This window comes from the organism of the source record quoted next, unplaced genomic scaffold (assembly GCF_019419815.1).
Source record: "Pyrus x bretschneideri cultivar Hongxiangsu unplaced genomic scaffold, Pyrus_bretschneideri_v1 Contig32, whole genome shotgun sequence".
In the NCBI taxonomy this organism is placed as follows: Eukaryota; Viridiplantae; Streptophyta; class Magnoliopsida; order Rosales; family Rosaceae; genus Pyrus; species Pyrus x bretschneideri.
Genome location: NW_025999635.1, coordinates 2959962 through 2983284, shown reverse-complemented (window position 1 = coordinate 2983284; position 23323 = coordinate 2959962). Strand labels below are relative to the sequence as shown.

Below are 23323 nucleotides of genomic sequence, written 5' to 3'. Positions count from 1 at the left end.
TTTGCACCGGCGAAAATGTCTACTAAGCATAACCGAAATACAAATTTACCGCCCTGTCTTAACAGAATTACGAAATTTTGACCATTGGACCGTCATACTTATATAGTAACTTATATTTGAAAAAACCACAAGAATTTACTTATCATCTATTTTCTCTCTCCTCAGAAGTAACAACCAAAAAAAGGATAAAAAAAAAGAAAGGAATTATATATTAGGATAATGTTTCCGTCATAGGATATATCAATGCTGCGAAACAACATCAAGAGTCTTTTAACAGTTTCTGAACTCCCCAAAATCTACTTGGAATATCTCCCTCTTCCTCTCTCTCTCTCCTCTCTTTCTCTCTCTACCTCCGTGTCTGTGCACATGCAAACTCCAAAAGAGCGCCTCCGATGAAGCACACCAGAGCACGCCAACCCACCACCCATGCCGTCAGTCCCCACTCTTTTCTATGACGAACCTACCCTTCTCCTCCCTCCGCACCACCACCTTCATCATCATCACCGCCGCCATCCTCTTAGCCGTTATCCCACCATCAGCTCATGCCCTCGGCTCCGGCTCAACCCTTGCCGTAATATCCGCTACCGGCACCGTCTGTGGTGTCGTTTCGGACCAACCGCGGCTGCGCATCGTCTGCTACCGCCGCGGCCAAACCGTCGAGGTCGAGCCCAACATTTCATTCTTAGCCATCTCCGGCGGCCGAACCTCCCTCTGCGGCATCCGCTCCGGCGGATACAGCCTCCTCTGCTGGGACAACATCACCTCCCAAAACTCCACCTTCCAATCCAAACGCCTTTACTTCAACAGAACCGTTCCGTTAGAAAATCTCGCAGTCGGCGACGACCATATCTGCGCCAGAACCGTCGACACAGACACCGTAGAATGCTGGCGGCCCAACTTGCCATCTGGGTCGGACCAATTCTCCTCGATTTCATCTGGATCGGGCTTCTCCTGCGGAATTCTGAAACACAGCCTCCATGTTCGATGCTGGGGCAGAGCAACTGCAATGGCGGAAGAAATACAACACGGGTTCGGAAACATGTCAATGGCGACCATCACAGCTGGCGAGTCGCATGTGTGTGGGATCAACACCACCGGGCTTCTGGTCTGCAGGGGAAGCAATGGCGGCGGTCAGTTGAACGCCCCTTCTGGCTCGCCTTTTGAGTACTCCGCTCTGTCACTCGGAGCAAATCACAGCTGCGCAATCAGAACTCATAATCAAACAGTCGTCTGCTGGGGAGGAATGGGCCAGTTTTCAATTAACAAAACAAGTGGAGTGTCTTTTCAAATTTTAGCTTCTGGGTCGGATTTCATATGTGGATTAACCACCAGGAATTTTTCGATTGTTTGTTGGGGTCCGGGCTGGCCCATTCTCTCCGGTTCAGAATCAGGCGTGGAGCTCGAATTGCCCGAAATTCTCCCCGGTTCTTGTGTTAATTCCTCCTGCAGTGAATGTGGAATTTACCCTCAGTCTCAAAGACTCTGTTTTGGTACTGGTAACATTTGCAACCCCTGTTTTCCTCCAATTTCAGTGCCCCCAACAGCATTACCACCGCCGCCATCAACACCGCCACCGACGTCAACGCGGCGGTCTGCGACGTTGACTACTGGTTTATTGGTGTTTGCCATTGTGGGTTCTGTCGGGGGATTTGCAGGTATTTGTACAGTTATTTATTGTTTGTGGATTGGCGGTTGTTTTGGGAACAAGAAGATTCATAATTCAGTTCAGCCGACAATTACTAGAGCTGCAAGCTCAAACAATGGCAATGGGACAACGTCAAACAATAGTCCTCCGTCGAGATCGTCCACCATCCGCCGCCAGGGCTCGAGGATCATGCGGCGGCAGAGGAGCGGAACATCCTCGAAGCACCCTGACAGGGCGGAGGAGTTTTCACTGTCCGAGCTCGCGGCCGCCACGAATGACTTCTCAATGGAGAACAAGATTGGCTCCGGAAGCTTCGGAGTTGTATACAGGGGCAAACTGCAAGACGGCCGGGAAGTTGCGATCAAGCGAGGCGAAACCGCCTCGAAGATGAAGAAGTTTCAGGAGAAGGAGAGGGCATTCGATTCGGAAGTTGCCTTCTTGTCGAGAGTTCATCACAAGCACCTCGTGAGGCTTGTCGGATATTGCGAAGAGAGGGATGAGAGGCTTTTGGTATATGAGTACATGAAAAACGGTGCGCTTTTCAATCACTTGCATGACAAGAACAATGTGGAGAGGAGTAGCAGTTTGTTGAATTCGTGGAGAGTGAGGATCAAGGTTGCATTGGATGCTTCAAGAGGCATTGAGTATCTGCACAATTACGCCGTGCCGCCTATCATTCATCGAGATATAAAATCATCGAATATCTTGCTCGACGCGAATTGGACCGGGAGGGTGTCTGATTTCGGGTTGTCGTTGATGGGGCCGGACTCAGAGGCGGATTTTAGGCCAACGAAGGCGGCAGGGACGGTTGGCTACATTGATCCGGAGTACTATGGACTCAACTTGTTGACAACAAAGAGCGATGTCTATGGATTTGGTGTGGTGCTATTGGAGCTTCTGACGGGGAAGAGGGCCATATTTAAGGATGCGGAGAACGAGGGGACGCCTATAAGCGTGGTGGATTTCGCAGTGCCGGCGATTATGAGCGGGGAGTTGGTGAGGGTTTTGGACAGGAGGGTTGGGCCGCCGGAGGTGAATGAATCGGAGGCGATTGAGCTGATGGCGTATACCGCAATGCATTGCGTGAATTTGGAAGGGAAAGATAGGCCGACGATGGCGGACATTGTGGCGAATTTGGAGAGGGCGTTTGCTCTCTGCGATGAAAGCCCCGGCAACATCTCTAGTGGTGGAAACTCCATTGTGTCTGCAGAGTAAGAGTGAGTAAAATGTGCTTCCTTCCCATTAAAGAAAGAATTGAATTATTTCTTCAAATTTTGTCAAATTTTTAGGGGATAAATTGAATGGATTTAATTAAGATTTTTACCATTGGGGGTTGTAAAAAGACTAGAGATTTAGGGGGTTCTATCTAACCTTGCTGTAGTGTAACATTTTGTAAGCACTAACAGCTAGAAAAATATAGCCCTTGGTTGCAATTTTCAAGTGATGCCTAATTTTTTTTTTGTTTTTTTACTTTTAAATGTGTATGCCAAAGCATTCAACTAGGGTCATACCATAAAACGAGCCAATTACATAATATCACGTCGTCAGTTACTTGCTATATAAGTTTCGACAGTGTAATACGAATAACATGTCAATGATTGATATGCTTATTAATATTAAATGATCGGACCAGTCAACTGACCAAGCAATTGAGTATTTGTGGTGTGATTTGAACAAGGCACAATTCATTTGGGTGGGTGTCCTCATTCACAGAAAGGTGCATGACAATACTGTCTTGGCAGATGAGAGAGTCAAAGATTGTGACACAGAAGTTTGGCTTTCCAAAAACCATAGGGATTTCTCTTAATAAATGTGTTTTTCTTTCTTCTTCTTCTTCTTCTTCTTCTGCTTTTTGCGAAGTCAGCCGAAGACTACAAAGCCTGCGGTTTGTAGTCGAGAGCGGTAGCCAGTAGCAGTATGTTTTGTGGCACACAAAAAAAGAGAATTTTCCAATGTCATGAGTCATAAGGTATGGTCCATCACGAAAGGGGAAGGAAAAGTACCAGTCTATAACTTTGAATCTCAGATTAGTTTACACGTCCAACACTTTGACTCGGAAATTCTAACAAGGCTGCCAAATTGGTTAAGCCCATGTGTTCTCTTAATCAATCGACACGTGTAGGATCAAGATCCATTCTCCGAGGAAATAGGATTATCTCCTCTCTCATTCTCATCTTCATCCATTTCCTCCTCTCGCACATTACTTTTTATCTTATTGTCTCTATAAATAAATCAATATAAGATGTTGATGTGTCTTAACTGTGATTGTTCAAATAAGAGGAGAGGGAAGGGGAGAGAGATTAGAAGTGAAGAGAATCCTCCTCCTTATCTGAGAGATTTTCTGAGTGACGGAAACACGGCCTGGTTCATCTAGTTATAACATATGTGGTTGGAAATTTGAAAAAATTTCAACCAATTATATAATACTTGGTGTACTAAACCATATCTTTATTTTTTTTTTTTCATTCCCTACACAGAAAGGGCGTATACTTATGACCACGAACAAAAGTTCTAAGGCATTTTGGAGTATGAGATATAGTATATATGCTCAGGTTGTTTAACCATTATATCTTCTTCTTCTTTTTTGAACAAAAATCTAACGGCTAAAACACCCCTGTCAGACATAAGTTTCTCTCATATAAAAGGCATGCCTAGTCGCTTAGTACTATGGTCTAGTAATATTTCTCTTTACTTAGAAGTGAGATGTCTTAGGTTCGAATTTTGTGAATAACGAATTTGATACTAAATTAAGTTGTCCATTATGTAGTTTAGCTAAACTCTTCCTCATATAATTATTATAAAAATATCTATGTGCTAAAAAAAACAAAAAAAAAGCCCTGCTAGTACGTGTCCATAAATTAAAGCGGTGCCTCATTGAGTAATGAGAGACTTTAATATGAAAGCATAACATTTATAGATTAATATATGCATGCTGCTGTTATTTTTGTATAGGAGTATGAACGCAATGTATGGATTGTGGACTGGGGGTGGCCGGTGACCACCTCTACTGTGTGGATTATATATTTATTGAGACGCTTGTGGAAGACCGTCGACAATTATAATTGTCGCTTCAATACTTTAAATATTACGCAAACATGCATGATCATGTAACGTCTTTGTCGATGGTCCCGTTACAATAGATTGCAATTTTCCTTCTTGCATTAGTGTGTATCAAAGATGGCTTATATTTCTTAATGTATGTATTGTGGAGGAGAAAGGGAAGGAGACTGTTGAAATAATAACCAGATTTTAGGTAGCTCGGAATTCAGGCTAAATTAATTAGAAATGCAGCACAAAACATTAGACAGATGATTTGAAATAACTACATGCAAACTACTTGAAATGAGTAGTTTGGGTTTTTGTGTCTTTTTTTAAAACTGCTTATGTTCTGATGTGAGAATAAACATGTGGAAAACTTTTTTGAGAAGTATGTGTAAAGCTGCTTCTGCTTTTTGTTGTTTTGGTTTTGGATCCATGATTTCAAAAGTTAAAAAAAAAAAAACACATTTTTTTTATTTACCAAACACAGTTAAACTCCCAACTTTTTTGAGAAGCTACTTTTAAGAAGTTTAAGCAACCCAAAATCAACCCTAAAAATTCGTTACTTATTAGCCTCGTAATGCTTATGTAAGTCAGTAAGTGCATCTTTAATCATCTTCTAATGTTTTGAAGGGAATTTCTACCTGATTTATTATGAATTTGGATTTGAAATTTCTAGTCCAAGCACACTATTTGGGAAAATGATTTTCGCATCGATATATTTTCTTCCCCATCCTTTTGTTTATATTCTTTAAATTTTCCTCTCATTTGTTTTGGCTAAAAAAATGAAAAAGTGTGGGAAAATAAACATGAGTAACTCAATTGCGTTACAAATTTGAAAGATTGATCAAACACTTGGACTAATGAATTAGCCACTTGAATATGGAGTTGAAAGGGTTAAAAAAGTCAATATCTACTAACTCTCTAGAACTTTATAGGGCCCTGGCTGTCCTAGGGTAGGACCAGTTGGACTAAAATTAGTCAATCTTTGTTGGTGTTGGTGTTGGTGATGGTGACACACACTTAAACATAATTAAGTAAAGTCATTAGGCCCACTGAGGGGGCAAGGAAAATTCCATAAAATTCACTCCTCTTTTCATCATGATTTAATTCATACAAAAGGGGCATATTTAATAAGCTTTTGTTATGTGAAGATGGTAGTAGGAGGACTTTGTTGACCTTAATTTCTTGCATGCTCTTTTGCCTTGTAATTTGGTGTCACAGTTCACAAACCTTTTCACACGGCCTTGTTTCTTTCTCCTTCTCCTTTTGTCTATTCAATTTATGCTTAAACAAAAAGCCAAAAATGGACCATCGATTCCTAAACTATGACCTAATTGATGAGCATTATTTCTTAAACATGCTATAATGTGGGGTGATGATCATTTTTGATAAAAATAAGGATCAGAAGTTTCAAACCCAAAAAGATCATCGCAAAATATCATAATAAGTTCAAAGATCTATACTTGCAAATTCTTAATTTAAAGACCAAAGCTCCAATTCAGTCAACGTCCAGAAACCAATTCCCCAATTTCTCAAACAAAAAAGAGGTGCAATATACGTTCCACATGACGTAGGAAGGGTAATTTCTTCTTTGTAATTTTTATTTTGTAAGAAACAAAGGACCAAGTCAAGCATGTACAAACTGTTCAAATAAATTTCAACGAGCCATCACGCTAAAATTTTGTTTGAACGTTGTCTCGCTGTCGAAATTGTTAAATTTTGTCGACTTGAAGAAGTCTGTGCTGAAGAAGTCATGCACAAAATAACATTTCAAGGAAGTTGCAACCAACTATAAGGACTAACTAGTCTTCGATTTGCTAGTCATACTAGTATAGGGTGCAAGGGGCCGAGCATTGACGCGACTAAAAATGTTGCTCTTTTGTGACAAAAAAGTCACGGGTTTGAGTCATGGAAACAACTCTTTGTAAAGTGGGAGCCTTATTGAATTAGGATTGCCTTTTACTATATTAGGGTACAAATAAGGCCGAAATTCCGGCTACATTCTTCAGAAAGCTCTTGGTGACACCATTTTCTTGATCGTGAAAAAAAAAAAAGAACCTCAAATCGGTATCAGGTGTATATGTATTACCTTGGTCAAGGTTTTCATTGGTTACAGTCAAGGGTATCTTCTTTCTCATTTCTCTTCAACTTTGTTCAATCAGTCATTAAGTCGGAGAAGATAAATGTATCCGTAGTATGATAAGGCGACTAAAACCACCAAGAGGATGTTCAAAGTGCTCAAGTTTTTCTTTCTAGGAAAGGAAATATGTACTTGCAACGTTAAAACTTTACTCCTTAAACTAAATATTTATGAGTATTATTTTATAAACATGCTGAAATGTGGAGTAATGATCATTTTGGATAACAATGTTAAACTCTTTTCCAAAATAAAGGGTTTTAAGTTGTTAGTAAGGATCATAAGTTTCAACAGTTTTACCAAAAAAGATTACTGCTCCACATAATAAATTCAAGGACCAGTACTCACAAATTCTTAGTTTAAGGATCAAAACTCCAATTCAGTCAACATTCAGAAACCAATTTCTAGTTTTCTCAAACAAAAAGAATGTTCAACATACATTTCACATGACGTTGGAAAGATCATTTTTTTCTTTTTAATTTTTATTTTGTAAAACAGAGGACCAAGTCAAGCATGTAGTTCAAATAAATTTCAATGAGACATCACCCCAAAAATTTGTTTGAATGTGTCTCGCGGTCGAAATTGGTAAACTTTATCGGCTTGAAGAAGTCATGCACATACTAACATTTCGAGGGTGTTGCAGTTGTAAGGACCAACTGGTCTTTGATTTGCTAGTCCTACGAGTATAGGGCACAAACGAGGCCAGACATTCCGGCTACATTCTGCAGACAGCACTTGGTGACACCATTTTCTTGATCGTGAGGAAAAAAGAACCTCAAATAGGTATTGCTGTATAATGTACTACCTTGGTCGTCGAGGTTTACATTGGTTATATTCGGGGGTATCTTCTTTCTCGTTTCCCTTCAACTTCGTTTCATCCAATCATCAAGCCGGAGGAGACAATTGTGTTCATAGTATGATACAGCAACTAAAACCACCAGGAGGCAGTTCAAAGTGCTGAGTCTTTCTTTCCAGGAAAGGAACTACGTACTTGCAACGTCGAAATTTGCGCCCTGTTGCGCCCGTTCTTCCGCTTTGGTCCTTGCTTATCATTTAACTGTTTGAATTTCAAGATCTTACCTCCACAGTTTTTAGAGCACTTCTGGGGTGATGAGCGAGCGCTGACCACCAGGATGACAAATCTCTGGGCACGCATGAGTACAATCAGTGCGATACTATCAATATTTTCGTGAAACTATCTGAAAAATCAAAGATATGGAAAGATGTGAAGTCTAAATTTCATTACATATCGGAGAAATTCTCAAATTTTAGCTACAATCGACAGTTTCATCGATATTGTCGACATATCAGTTAAATATTGAAAAAACTCTTATATTTCATCTAAATCAATGTTTGACATTCTCTAAAATTTAAATTTTTATAATTTCCATCGAAAACAACCAATATCGAAATTGACATCGATATGTCTACTAATTTTCATATTGATATTTTCACTAATACCGATATTTTAAACACTGAGTACTAAGGCAATGAACAACTACTCTTAAGATTTCGGAGTGGACTGAGATTTTGAGCGCCCGTCACGTCGGCTCTTGGAAATTTTCTATTATTTGGATGGTTGATGGGCCTCACAATAACTAAAGCCCATTTATTATTTGGTCCGACCAATAAGGCCCAAATAAAATAAAATAAAACACTACTAGATAAAGTTTAGTAAACTGTTGCTGTTCTCAATCGCTTCAATCTTACAAATTTACATAAAGTTCCAGGCACACGACGTCGTATTACATATATCAAACAGAGAACCAGTAGATAATGTGTAACCAAATACATATAATCACACAAAAACATGTACACACAAATGCAAGCACAACAAAAGGCTTTACATTATTGTGGCGTTTTCTTCTTCTCTGCCCACACAACGTGCAAACCTGGGTTTTTATTCAAACAAAATCGAAGTGCATGAGAAGCTTTACGGATTTGTACTTCTCTCCCTTCTGGCTGTGTAAGGGAACTGCTCGAATCCCTCTTCTGAGCTCAGACACCGGTAGGCATGTTTGGCCTCCAAAATCATCCTTTTCTGACATGTCATACTCGTGCACTTCAATGCGGAGCACAGCTACTTCTGGAACAGTTAATGGGAATTCAAATTCTTCGTTCCACGCTGGAATCCAGTCGTCCTCTAGGGTCTTCGTCTTCTTCATCACACTATCAGCAGCAACTCCAGCAATTCCTACCTAAATTGTTATAAAGTTCAAATCACATTTTCAATTCTTTGGTATACATGATCACGAGTTTCTAAAACACGCTAGTAAAAGGATGCAGACAAAACCAAGCAAACAGCAAACCACAGGACAGTAACAGTGTACACAAACATTCCCAAATATGAGAAATGATAACGCCGATGTAGGCTGTTCCAACTTACCCTTGCATAAAAATCTGGAGGAGAATATGCATCGAAGTGTGTATGCTTGAAATCATAGTACCATCCTTCTCCCATATATACTTTTACCTAGAAAACAGAATAATTACCGTTAGCTATGACTCAGCATATGACAAAACAAGGAACGAAAGTCAAAAGCCTAGCATACGGCGCTCACCTTCAAAGTTTGTTTCACTGGTAAATCATATTTAGGATCAAAGACCTCATTATGTGGACCACTCTTCAAAAGAAAATCCGGTTTTTTCACATATCCGCACCCATTATTGGCTCTAAACATTCCCTGCATCAACCACAATGATCTTCCATATCCCTGTCACAAGCAAACCCATTCTAAGTATTTGCAAGCTGTAAGCCAAGAATTATTTATTTCTTTATCTCCATTTCAAAAGCCATAGAATCAAGAGTGATATTCCATTGACCCTAAAACAAATATTAGGACCAACAGAACACACCAACCATTTCCCATTAGTGGCTACATCACAAATATATATAATCCGATCTTCATACAAAATTGTTCAATTAATTATTATACACAGATAACATAAGCCTAACTAGGACACATTGATTATAGTTCACTCCAAACAAGAATAATATTTATTTAGCACAATGGATACCATTAAGCACTACCGATATGGAAAATTATAACTTTTTGACAAGACGATATTGTAAATGACTCTAATTTAAAGGGAGGGGGATTCAAAATCAGGTGCAAGGGGGCAGGCAGTGTGCCTGGGCCAACTGGCTTAACCCACAGCTGGTGGAAAATAGACTTTTATATGCAAATACATTTTACCTGCATATTGAATGCAACCATTTGAGCCCCATGCGACCACCCAATCATTGGGTTATAATTTGATGAGTCAACACGTATGCCCTTTGGGTACACCCTCAAAATATTCCTCTGAGTAAACCTACACAAAAACAATCATCAGAGCAGAAATTTTGTCTTCTAATGCACAGGATTAATAATGGATCTGAATTTGAGTCTGCCCTCGAAGATCTATCCAGGACAATAATGTAAAGCCTATCAAATATTGTAAAGTAATTTAGCACTGAACACTAGATGCGTTGAGTTGAGGCTAACGAGTACTGAATTGAAACTTCAACTACAATGACTGGATATGATTGTCTCACTAGTGCTACATTCTTATTTTAGTACGAGTTAATGGCATGTGAGCATCATATTATAGATGGATAAAATACCTGACAATTTCCTTTCCATAGGTTACTACAGCCTTCTCGAGCTGTTGCTCACTTAAGCTAAGACGCCGCACTTTATTGGGATCTACTTTGAGACACTCCACTAATCCACCTTTGGGTTTCCCAGCATGAATGGCAATTAAACGCTTATATTCAGGTGCAACGGACTTGGAACCACCATTATCAACATCTTCCTCCTCATTGCTATCCTCTTCATCCAATTCATTGTGCTAAAAACACAAAAATGTTAAGCATAAACAAAATAAACTAAAAGATTTTGGTCTCACCAAATCAGCAATGCAGCAAGTTATACTAAAAAAGTCTCCATACCTTGTCATCTACCGCAATTGCAACTTTGGCGTCCGGGACTTCTTTACCCCACGCTTCCTCATCAGCTGGAGTTTTTCCACTCTTCGGATCACTTTCACTTTGCAGAGCATCCTTTGCCTCACGATATTCTGAGGCGGTTTGGTCGAGATAATAATCCTTTTCTTTAGTGACGCTGGGGATGGAAATTCTTTCAGACATTCCGAGCCAGGAGAAAACAGTACCTCTCCAAATGTTTCAGTGACCATCTTGAAAATGGTTGACAAAACAATTAATACCAGACCATTCAAGTTTAAAATCCTAACAAGGAAATTGCAAATACCAACCTTAGCGACTTTAGTTTGAAGATCCGGGGTCAGGTGGTCTTCCAAAGTGATTACAACAGGGTATTCAGAGGCAACAAAGGCATGTTCCTTAATAGACTTCAAACACTTGATAAGTTCCACCGGTGTAGTCAATGTCCTATGGTATAACAAACCCAAATTTCATCTCAATTCGGTACAAAATCAAACTATACAGTTTTAGTATTCCATTACTAGTAGCATATTTGTCCAATTAGGTGACAAATTTACAGCACAAAGATAAGTTTCACTGGTCTTGTCATCGTCCTAATAAAGCAAAATCGATTTTCGCATAAAGATGGCAAATTTAACAGAAAATATACCCTCCATGAAGCACATCGACATCGTCTTTATTCGAATTCGGCCAAATATCCAGCTCAATCACCCTCACTCCTCTGTGAAGCGCTTGAATAATAGGAACGTCACTGCAGTCACTGCTCAGCTGGTTCCCAGTCAGATACGAATTGTGCCCTGTGTATATGAAATAATGCGACAATGGCGCATTCATATCATGGTGCACCTACCAAAAAATCAAACAAAAATTCAAAATCATACAAAAACAAAAAATTCATAAAAATTACCAAACTTAATTAAAATTAAAATTAAAATAATATGTACCCCGAGAGATGGAGAGTTTGGGGGGTTGATGTCGCCAAAGAGGTACTTGAAGAATGCTTCGAGATCGAGGACCTTGCGGTGGAAGATGTTGAGGTGTTTAAGCTCGGCGAGGCTCTGTTCGATGAGGGCCTGAGCTTCCTCCTTGGTGGCGTTCTCCTCCTTCTGGACTTCCGTCAGGAATCGGTGGAAGTGATCGGCGGTCATGATGCCGTTCTCCGAGTACTGATCGAACAAGGCCTTGATCTCCGGCGGTGCTTCCTTGACGGCAAGCTTGAAGCGCCGCTGGAAGCAGAAGCACACTCTGTAGGTCTGCTTCGACATGGAGAATCGCCTTGTTCGGATCGGAATTCGGAGCCGGAGGATTTGGAGGAGATTCGCCCGCGTCGGTGTCCGGTTGCTTGGGGAATTTGAGAGATGGGTGGGAGAGTGAAGTAACTCCAGAAGGAAAGGAACGGAATATGATGGGGTGGTGGGGTGGGACCCACCACACCAATACTATTTACTTTTTACGTTACACGTGGCTTATTGGTGGGTAATTTAATAAGGTGGCGCACTGTGCTGTACAATCTGACATTTTATCGTCATTCGTTATGTATTGTGGTGACGATAATTGTCTACTTTCTAATTTATTTTTAAATATGAACTTAAAATCGTTTAACTGCTGAATATATGAGGTCAGAATTTGGACAAGGATCATCTCTAGTGAGGATTCAGAGATTAATCAATCTTATCCGTTTATCGTATATCGTAAGATAATTTTCGTTAGGTACTATTTATATTCAATTTTAAATTAAAAAATTTAAATGATTTATAACTGCACAATATACGATGAACGAACACGAGTGATTAATCCTTCGGATCTTCACAAAGAAGGTCCAGAGATGATCCTATCTTCAGAGTAAAAGTCAAAACTCCTGTATCAACAATTATAGTAAGAAAGGTCGTTTTAGTACTCTTGAACCGAAATGTTAATTTTTATGTGACATGAAACTAAATGGCAGAAGGCTAATTACGGTTAAATTTGATAACAGCTTCAAATAATATATATATATATAATAGAAAAAAAAAATAATGTAATAAAATAAAATAATACTTTAATTTTATATATAGCATGAAGATTGAAACTTTAAAAGATGTTAAAATGTCATGTCGAGTGTCAAATTTCCTTTGAAGATGATCTGACTTTTTACAAACGATATGACAATATATTTTAAAGATTATATTAAAGAATACAATATTTACTGTGTATTTACAAACACAGTAGTTTAATCAACTTGACAAAATTTGCTCCAGATCTCTTTCATCAAATCATCTCCATCAAACAATATGGGCTTTTTAAAATTTGATCTAACGATCAAAATTATTATAATTTTAAAGCGAACTCTTATTTGTAATCGTTTGATCAAATTTTAATAGTCCAGATTAGTTGATAGGAAGAATTTGATGAAAATGATCCGAAGAGGATCCCCTTCCCATTATGTGGATGACTAACACTGTTGATGTGTATTAATCATAGGTGAGACACGGTGGCTTTGGGGACCAAAAATAATAAGTGGATAAACATTGTGTGTTATTTTACTGGGATGTATTTGTCTTTCCCTATTTTGTCTTTACGGTTGAAAGAATAATATCCGAAAGATCCAACATTATCCTTCCCTTAATTAGAAATGTTTTTTTTTATCAGTTTCTTGTCTTCATATTTCATGTGGATTTTATACTTGAAAAGTGTAATTTGCACTTTGAAAATAGAGAAAAATAATCTTATTGTCTTACTTGCAAGTTAAAAATAGTACAGAGATCGGGCATCCAATCTTATGGTCTTACTTGCAAGTTATAAATAGTACATAAATTAATATAAGATGTTAGCATGACTTAACCGTGACCGTTCAAATAGAAGAAAAAGAAAATGGAGGGAAACAAAGAGAGGAGATAATCATTCTCCCGTGTTTTAGACTGCTTTTAAAATGACTAGTATTCTTATTACAAAAATATTTAACCTTAATCTTAAATTTCAAAAGCCAAAAGCACGTAGGCGCTTTATGTTTATGTTCGGTGTTTCTTCAGCTAGCACTAACAAGTGTTAGTCGTAAGGTAGTGATATCCACATCTATTTTTTTCCCTCATACAGACTTCTCAACTTTTTACCATTAAATCAAATAAATTGAAAAAAATTAATAAAAATAACTAATAAAAGCATGTAAAAAATAAAAAACTAGTGTACTTCTTTGTAAAGCATTTTGTTGTGCTCGCAATCCCAAATGTGGTTAAAATTATCCATTCCTTGCACTCGAGGTCTTGTCTACTATTCTCTCCAATGGGAACATTATAGCTGGATTAGGATAATAACAAATCATTACCGTAATCTCATGAGTAATATTTGGAGCTGTTAATACATGATTAAATAGTAATAATTCCGTTTTAATGAAAAACAATCTGGATTCTTTTTAAAAAAAAAAAAAAAAAAAAAGGGTCTGGGTCATGCTAATTACTGCCATTTTACATGATGGGAGGGGAGCAGTAGTGGATTCGTGATGCCATAAAAATAATTAAATGAGACAGAAAAATGTGCATCGGTCCCATGTCCCGCGGACCGTGCAGAAAGAAACGGAGGCAAATTGTCTGGTCTTTAGATGCTTTTTCTATCATTTTTTTTATTTATGCGATCACGGTTAAACAACGTTAATATTTTATATTTTTATTATTTTTTATCTTATCATTTTTATAAAAAATTAATATAAAATATTAATGTAATTTAATATAGTATAAAATAAGAGAAAATAAAAAAAACATCCGAACGAGAAGGCAGACGATCTGCCTCCGAAAGAAACGACATCACCATCAATGTCGACGTGGATGGATCCAACCAAGTCATCAACTTTTGAAATATTGTGGAGTAATCCACAAACTTCCATGGCCCTCCAATTATAATTACTGTTTACCGTCTTTTTTTGTCGGCGCTTTTTTTTTTTTTTTTTTGGGTCAGCCATCTCTAAATCAAAACCTAAGTGAAATGTCATGTAATTAAATTTAAAATTAAGAGCAAGCTCTAACCGGTATATCAATCTTATGTGAATTAACATATGAGTTTTCATACGTTAAATTTGACATATGAGAAAAGATGATGTCAAATCATTTTTAATTATTTTATTGTGTAGGTCTCATTAATGCACCAATTATATATTTTTGAAATTTATTTTAATTGATTTCTTTTTAAAATAGATTCTATAAATATCATTTATAACAAAAAAATATCGATTGGAAGTATAGAAAATCTGACATTAACACGTCAGTCATCAAATTAACATTTGACATTTATCTTTTGACATCTCTTTTGAAGATGATGCTCATCATCTCATATTTTTAGCATAATATTTTATAATATTAACATAAAATTAATGAAAAATTACAAGATAAAAATAGTTTATAGAAAGTTCGATTTTTAATTTCTCTTACATTAGTTTTGTGTCCCCCCCCCCCTTTTTTTTTATGAAATTCTATTTTTAATTTCGACAAAAAGGGGAAAAATCATTTTTTCAATAGTTTAAATTATGTCAAATAAATTTATGTAGTTTGATTAAGATTTCTATCCCGGATAATCTGCATTAATAGGAATTAGCGTTTTTGTCAAATGATAAGCATGCGGAGGGGAAACATTTATCATTTGCGGCTAATAACAATTTTTTAGACTCTGAAGCGTTGTTTGGAGAATTTTCTCAATAAAATCATGAATTTAAGCGTTTGAGTGTAATTTAGTAATCTAAGGTGCAAATCTTAGAAAGTTGGACCTACTAAGTTTCAAAAGGCGGATTTCTCCTCACTGTAGGTTTATCACACGAAAAAAAGATCAAATTATGTAACTACGTTAGTTGATTTTACGAACTGTTCTAAAAATATAAATTTTCTCTTGTTCACTTATCCTGGCATGAATACCAAGGGATGGATACTGATCAATATGTTTTAGTGCTTTAATCTTCGGCCTTAATATTAAATTCAACGGTAGGTAAAAATAAAATAAGACTAACTATAACCATATAATGTAGTATGATCTTATCTTATATTTTTCTGCTTAATTTAAAGGGTCACATGTTAAGCATGTCGTATAATTTATAACTCTTGCTTTCGTGGAAGCTCGTTGTACAGCCACATTTCACATTTCACGGATCAAGCAATGACAAGTCAAAAATTACCCAACTGAGTTGACTTGAAAACTTGATTAAGCATTAAACAATCTCATCAGATGATTAGCAAGCAAGTGATGATTAAAACATTTATAATATTATTATTATTATATTTTATAATATGATCACAATAGCAAAACTCATGAGTCAAAGTCACGGCTTCAATACAAATCAAAAGCTAAAACATAATTAACATTTTCACTAATTACACATACACCTGCACAAAGATAGCTTATCTTTTGCCACATATAATGATATCTTAGACTTTGAAGCATTGTTTGGAGAATTTTCGCAATACAGTCGTAAATTTCAGTGTTTTAGTGTAATTTGGTGATCTTGAGGTTCAAGTTTAAGAAAGTTGAATAGTATTATGGTCTAGTAATATTATTCTTTACTTGTAAGTGAGATGTTTTAAGTTCGATTCTTACCATAAGCGAATTTGAACCACCTTATTATGACTAGCTCATTGTTAGACTAAACTCACCTCCTCCCCTTCTTTGTTAAAAATAATAATAATAATAATAAATTTAAAAAAAGACCGATTTTTCTTCTCTGCATGTTTATCACATGACAAAAATGCTAAATTATGTAATTATGTTGGTTGATTTAACAGATTGTCTAAATTGAAATTTAAGCAAACTATGAAACTCCAATTACCAAATTTATGCAAGGGACCTTTTATCACAGTAGTGAAAAGGAGTTGAACCTTTGCATGACGGCGTAGTTCGAACCTATCGGCATCTACTCTAACATCTAACAAAATTTATCGTTTGACAATAAAAAAAAAAAAAAACAAAAAAAAAAAATTAAAACAAGAAGTATTTTATTAAAAGATCTCAAAAATGACTATACATAAATGTTCTCTTAGTCACTTGTCCTTGGATTGGATACCAAGGTGGAAAATGATGAATATGTTTTAGTGCTTTAATCCTCAGCCTTGATATCAAATTCAACGATAGGTGACCCAAAAATAGGACTTGTTAACTATATAACGTAGTATAATGATAATTATCTTTTCATTACTGATTAATTAAAAGGGTCACATGTTGAGCATGTCATATAAACAATCTCATCTGATGATTAGCAGCAAGCAAGTGATGATTAAAGTTAGTAAGATCCCACTAGCAAAACTCATGAGTCAAAGTCATGGCTTCAATCGAAATCAAAAGCTAAAAACATAATTAACATTCTCACTAATTACACATACCACCTGCATACAGCTTAATCATGCTGTAAGGGGAAGTGCTTTTGTCCTGATGTGATGCTATCGACATTGTTCTGACTTTTCACTCAAAATGAAACCTTATTAGAAGCCTTACAGATTTGTATTTCTCCCCCTTTTTATCATACAGGGGGACTGCCCTGATTCCGGGCTTCAGCTCGGAGACGGGCAGACACGTCTGCCCGCCAAAATCATCTTTCTCCGACCTGTCATACTCCCGGACTTCTAACCGGAGTATGGCAAGCTCCGGAACAGTCATAGGGAATGCAAACTCTTCGTCCCATACAGGTATCCAATCATCCTCAATTATCTTTGTTTTGAATTTACCACAATCTGCTGGCACTCCAACAATATAGACCTGCCATAATCCATAAAACACTCTCAGTTTTCGAGTTGAACATTCGTATTAAACAAATCAATGCGTAATTAGCTTAATAGAAAGCATAATTGATCTAACCTTTGTGTAGAAGTCGGGTGGGGAGAAGGAATCAAAGTGCGTTCGGCTAAAATCCAAGTGCCATCCATTTCCCATGTATATTTTCACCTGTCAATTAACATTCATGTTATCATGAGACCATTTCGGAGAGCTGCAAACAATGAACTTCACTTTTAAGTTGAAACAAAATATGCTCACCTTCAATGTCTTTTTCACTTTCAAGGCGTTTTTAGGATCGAATACCTCGCCTTTCGGACCCTTGCACATCAAAAAGTCCGGCTTTTTTAAGTAACCACACCCTCCGTTGGCTTTAAACATCCCATGCATCAGCCAATTGTACTTGTCCTTTCCCTGTTAAATATTTTCGACATTTTAGCAGGTTTCTATATGATTAGCACAGATCGAATTGTGTTTGTTTCAAAAACAAATTCCCTTTTCTTTGGATCTTGAGACTTTGAACTCGAAGTTAACATCTGAGAAAAATAAAAACTTGAAACTGACCTGCATATTAAATGCAACCATTTGAGCTCCATGCATCCAGCCAACATGTGGTTCGTAATTTGAGGAGTTGAATCGTGTTCCTTTCGGGTACACCCTTAGAATATTCTTCTGTGTGAACCTAGAGAGCATAACAACAAGTAACAGAACCATTAGTACTGAGAAGAACACGGATAACTAAAAATGAGTTAACTTCTTGTAGGTATTACCTTACGACATCAGTTCCATGATCTTCAGCCACCTTTTCAAGTTTTCCTTCACTCAAACTAAGACGTCTAACCTTATCACCGACTGCTAGAGCATCCTTTAATTCACCAGATGGTTTTCCAGCGCGGATTGTTATGAGACGCTTGTACTCAGGCGCTGATTGTTGGTATGATTTGGCTTCAGCTGCATTAGCACTGTTGATAGCGTCGCCATCTTGATCACTGCCACTCTGAACCCAGTAAAATAAGTAATGTAAACTAAGCAGGACCCCAGACCAAACTGGGAGATAAATTAATTGCAATTGTCCGCTGACCTCTTCAGATGAAGACCTTCCACTACCCTTGCCCTTGAACTCTTTGATCCGCTGCTTTCTTTTGGCGGTTTTGTTGAGATAATAATTCGCTTTTTTAAGGATTCGGGTGATGGGAATTCTACCATTTGGTCTTCTGCCTCCGGATAATACAGCGTGTCTCCAAATGTTTTGATAACCAACTGTATTATGCAAGATCATAAACTCGAGGTCGGAAAACAAGATGTGAAAGCAACAGATGCATAATTCAAACATGAAAGCTGACCTCTGCAACTTTAGCCTGAAGGTTGGGAGTAAGGTGATCTTCAAAAGTTATAACAACGGGGTATGGTGATTTATCAAAAGCATGTTCTTTTATCGACCTCAAGCATTTGATTAGCGTCACAGGAGCGGTCAAGGTCCTGCAAAATACATTCTGCATTTAATTTCGTTTCAATCTGTCATCGTTAACTGTAAGTCTATAAGCGAAATACAATTTAAGATGAGACGGATTTTGTAACGAACTGAGCTAACTGCTAGTTAGTACCTTCCATGATAAACTTGAACATCATCTTTTGCAGAGTTTGGCCACAGATCAAGTTCAATTACTTTAACACCCTTTTGCAATGCCTTGATGATTGGGACATCGCTGGAATCACTGCTCAGTTGATTCCCAGTAAGGTAGGAATTATGCCCTGTATATATGAAGTAATGTGATACTGGAGCATTCATATCATGGTGTACCTGCAATTGCAAAATCACTTACATATTAGCCTTACAACGACGCTTTATTTCGAGAAAAATCTTAAGCAAAGCGGCCCGACTACGTCATCTGTAGAGCAACTCTCACAAAAACATCAAATCTACCGGTAATTTGGTCTCATCTGGTGTGAGAGTCACCCTAATTAGACAACACTGCCGAAATTTCTCGTCTCTATTTCACTTGTTCAAAACGTCCCTATATCATCTATATTATTAAGCGAGAAGCCCTTATCATCTGTTCTCGCTTTCAAAGTATCTAGATTCAAGTAATACTTTGAAAACACTTCAAATCGTCACTGTATCATTTATTATTTAAAAATTTAATAAAACAAACTTTATAAGCAAAAAAATATGTTTTCTCGCCGGATTTATGTCTACCAAATTGTAAACTTAGAGCATGCATCAACATGATAACTCCGATAACAATGTTCACAGTATGAACACATTTTTTAAGTGTCAATAATATTTAACAAAAAAAAAAAAAAAAGATTCATGGGGTGGGGGCGATAAAGTTTGACCTGACTTCTGATTGGGGCGTTGAACTCTTCAAGGAACAAGAAATGAAAGAAATCCTCGAGAGAGAGTCCCCCCGCGTGCTTCTTGTGCTGCGCGGCCTCGCCCGGGTGGCGGGTCGTGAACTGGTGGAGGATAGTATGCGCGTCGGAGATAGTGAGGGCCGACTCGCCCTGGTGCTCGACCAGAAAGCTCCGGAACTGGTCGACGGACATCCGGTCCCCGCCCTGCGCGTACTCGGCGAACACCGCCTTGACGTCGGGCGGCGGGCCGGCCTCGCTGGCCTTGAACTTCCGGTTGAAGCACTTGAACATCTTGTAATTGTGGTGCGGTGCATTGCTGTCCCCCATCGAAAGTTCCCGCCTCCGAGTCCGATCGATCTTCGTTTCGGTTTCCTGAGTTTCCTGTTTGGTCACCGGGAAAGTGAATCGAGAAAAAAGAGGGGGAAGAGGGAGAGGGAGGAAGTGATGAAGGAGGAGAGGGGCCCCTAGAAATCAGCTGGATCGTTGGAGGTTAACCGACTAATCAACTGTTCGTTCCAATACCAAAAACTTGTCTTACCTTTTTTTATATTATTTTTTTGGTTTTTTGAAAAGTTGGCGTTAGAGCAATTGGCATTGACGTGCCAAGTCAAAAACAAGTTAGAAAACAAAGACCGGGGGCGGAGAGATTTTCCAGTAGGACGGCGTGATGGTAAATCACGTCTTACTATATATAAACGTGAAATATATATGTTAAAAAATTAGTAATTATATTTGTGACTGCCCTTTTATTACAAGGCTACAACTACATTTGTGACTGCCCTTTACAAGTTGGTCATGAAAGAATTATTTCCTATTGCGATATTTTTAAGAGAACTTTAATGAAAAGTTTTCGGTATTGTTCATTTTAACGAAAAATCATATATTTATACTAAAAAATCAATCATGGTACCATTCACTTTATCATTTATTTATTTTTTATTGTTAAAACTTAAAGTTTTCAAGTCTTTTTCATTATTTTTAAAAAGCAATATTATTTTGACTTATTTGGATAAGGATTTTAATAAATACTTGTCATTGTTTATCGTTGTGTGATTGATTTATATTGGTCTTCTAGAGTGCAATATCGTTATATGAAACTGCGCAACGACATGTGATGTAATATTTTAGTAGATAGAGTGTTGAGTTTTTATACATATTTCATGAGTTCGAAACTTCTTCTTCTCTTGATCGTTGTAGAGTTTCAAACCTTTCCCTCCGTTAATAATAAAATTTGATTTTAATAATAAATAAATAAATAAACTGATCAACGAAATTGATGAAATGACCAATGGTAGAAATCAAAATTGATATAATATAAATCAACCGTAAAAAGGGGAAGCTCAAAGCAAAAAAAACATTTGAAACTGATGAAGGATTTGCAAGTTGAACTAGACATAATCTTTTGATTATTCAGGTTAAACATTTGAAAATTACGTGTCTAATATCATAGTGGATAGTATGTTAAGTTTCTAATACGCGTCCTGAATTTGAAACTCTCACTTCTTAAATTAGTTTTGAACTTACTCCCTTTATCTTACAAATAGTAAATTTTTCTTTAAAAAAAAAAAAATTACACATAAAAACTTGATCGTTGGATTACACCATAAAATCCTTAACTCTCTTCTTGCAAAAAAATAAAGATTCCCACATCAATTGAGTAGTTCCTTTATCGTTTTCCAAAAAAGGAAATAGAGTAGGCTACTTTACCTTGCTTGTAGCAAATAGAAAGAGCCAAAAGCCTCGTAGAGTGGCATCGTCCCTGTAAACACCTACCCAGGTTAAATTAAAAATTGGATCGTTAATCGTAACAACTAGACCATTGTATCCATCAAATTAAAAAATTAAAAAAAAAAAAAAAAGCTTCATCAGATTAAACTCACTGCGACTTCTTCAGATTAAAGAAAGGAGGGGAAAAAAAATGACAAAAACATAACTCAATACGACTTTTCAACTTTGACAAAACTGAAATGTCAATTTAATTTTGCCAATTGCTATCACCATGGCCCTGGTTAGAGATGGATTATAAGTATGTATTATATATGGTACATCTTTGGTTTAATTTCTGATATCTGTGAATCATACGATAATAGTCAGTAAGACACTTAAATACTTTTGTGAGTCTTTATAGTTTTTGAAATAATAGATTGATGTGGTTAAGCCACCAGTTACACTTAAAAAAAAAAAAAAATTATGCAATTGGAATGAAAGTACCAAAGTTGACATGTTACTGAATACCAAATAAAACGTAAAGTCTTTCTTTATATATTAGAATTAGCATTGGTGAGTGTGTGAGTATATTTTATAGTAGCAAGTGTGAACACAATAACAATGGTACAATATAAAGCTGCCTATTACAGCTACCAATTCACAAAGACTTTGGATATATAAATCTAATAACTCTTAGGTGCTCAACATAGTATTTCTGATATTTTAAGACTTTCTCAGAAGTAAAATTCTTCATAGATGTCAAAAATATAAACGGTAGATATAAAATTATCAGAGAGAGTGAGGTTTTATCACAAAAAAATTTAATAATAATTAGAATGAGATTAAGATATTTAAATTTTTTTTCCCTCATAAATACAATCGATATATATTATTTTAATAACGAAAAGTCTATAAAGAATTCAGAGAGCCTCTGTGACATTACTCTTTCTCATAAATCATACCTAACACTCAATGGGGAAGAGGCAGAATCTGAACAATGCAGAAGTTGACAATGACTTGGTCTTGGATCCACTTAAGGTTGGAAGCATTGAACAAATCCACACACGTATGTGAAAACTGAAAACAAGGGAAGAAAAGTGACACCTTGTCCGTACACTGCATTCAATATTTCTAATGAATAATTAAATTATACGGAATTTCTTAGTATTCTTCGGGGTAATGAATTTTTAATCGTTAAATTCGTGATAAAAAATGCAATGAAAATATTTAATAACTAAAAATTTCGTCAATAACACTACAAAATTTCGTGTATTCTGAGAAATTCAGTTTGATTATGGAGAAAAATTTACCTATCATGTTTTTCATACTCTCTTATGTATGTTAACGACTTATATAACACGTTTCACAAGAGTTTCTCTCATTTGGAATATTAGAATAATGTTACATATATATCACGTGATGTGAGATGATGAAAGAGAGAGAGTAGGAAACATGCGTAGGAAAACTTTCCTAAGCGAAACTTATCTCCAAATTAATAATGTTACTGTCAGGTAAAAAGAGGTTATAACACACTATATCTCTCAATTTTCGATTGTCAGATCAAACAAATCGAAGAAGATTAATGATAAAAACTAATAAGAGTGCGTGGAAGGTAAAATTATTACTAAAAGGGTAAAATTGACATGTTTGGACATGTTGGGTGTCCAAATAACATTGTTGGGTGGCCGGCCATGGAATTGGAATCCCTCAAATACAAAGAAAGTGATAATGTTTGCTAGTTGGGCCCAAACAAACATTTAGTCCAGTCGACAGG

General features: G+C 36.9%; 3 protein-coding genes across 3 annotated transcripts; 1 reads left to right on the top strand and 2 right to left on the bottom strand.

The window, feature by feature from the left end:
• Positions 1-286: 286 nt before the first annotated feature.
• On the top strand, positions 287-3085 carry LOC103936800 (putative serine/threonine-protein kinase-like protein CCR3). Its single transcript, XM_009346674.3, has one exon. The coding sequence runs from the start codon at positions 452-454 to the stop codon at positions 2858-2860; it is 2409 nt and encodes an 802-aa protein (XP_009344949.2). The 5' UTR covers positions 287-451; the 3' UTR covers positions 2861-3085.
• A 5379-nt stretch (positions 3086-8464) lies between these two features.
• LOC103936790 (phosphoinositide phospholipase C 2) lies at positions 8465-12152 on the bottom strand. The gene is given in 10 exon segments (XM_009346664.3): positions 8465-9022; positions 9211-9297; positions 9386-9538; positions 10022-10139; positions 10432-10658; positions 10759-10889; positions 10892-11003; positions 11082-11217; positions 11420-11616; positions 11715-12152. Coding segments are annotated over 10 exon segments (1776 nt in total). The 5' UTR covers positions 12036-12152; the 3' UTR covers positions 8465-8728.
• A 4835-nt stretch (positions 12153-16987) lies between these two features.
• LOC103936781 (phosphoinositide phospholipase C 6) lies at positions 16988-20173 on the bottom strand. Its single transcript, XM_009346650.3, is given in 10 exon segments — positions 16988-17472; positions 17572-17658; positions 17749-17901; positions 18052-18169; positions 18258-18484; positions 18569-18606; positions 18609-18747; positions 18831-18966; positions 19092-19288; positions 19825-20173. Coding segments are annotated over 10 exon segments (1734 nt in total). The 5' UTR covers positions 20170-20173; the 3' UTR covers positions 16988-17178.
• Positions 20174-23323: the final 3150 nt, after the last annotated feature.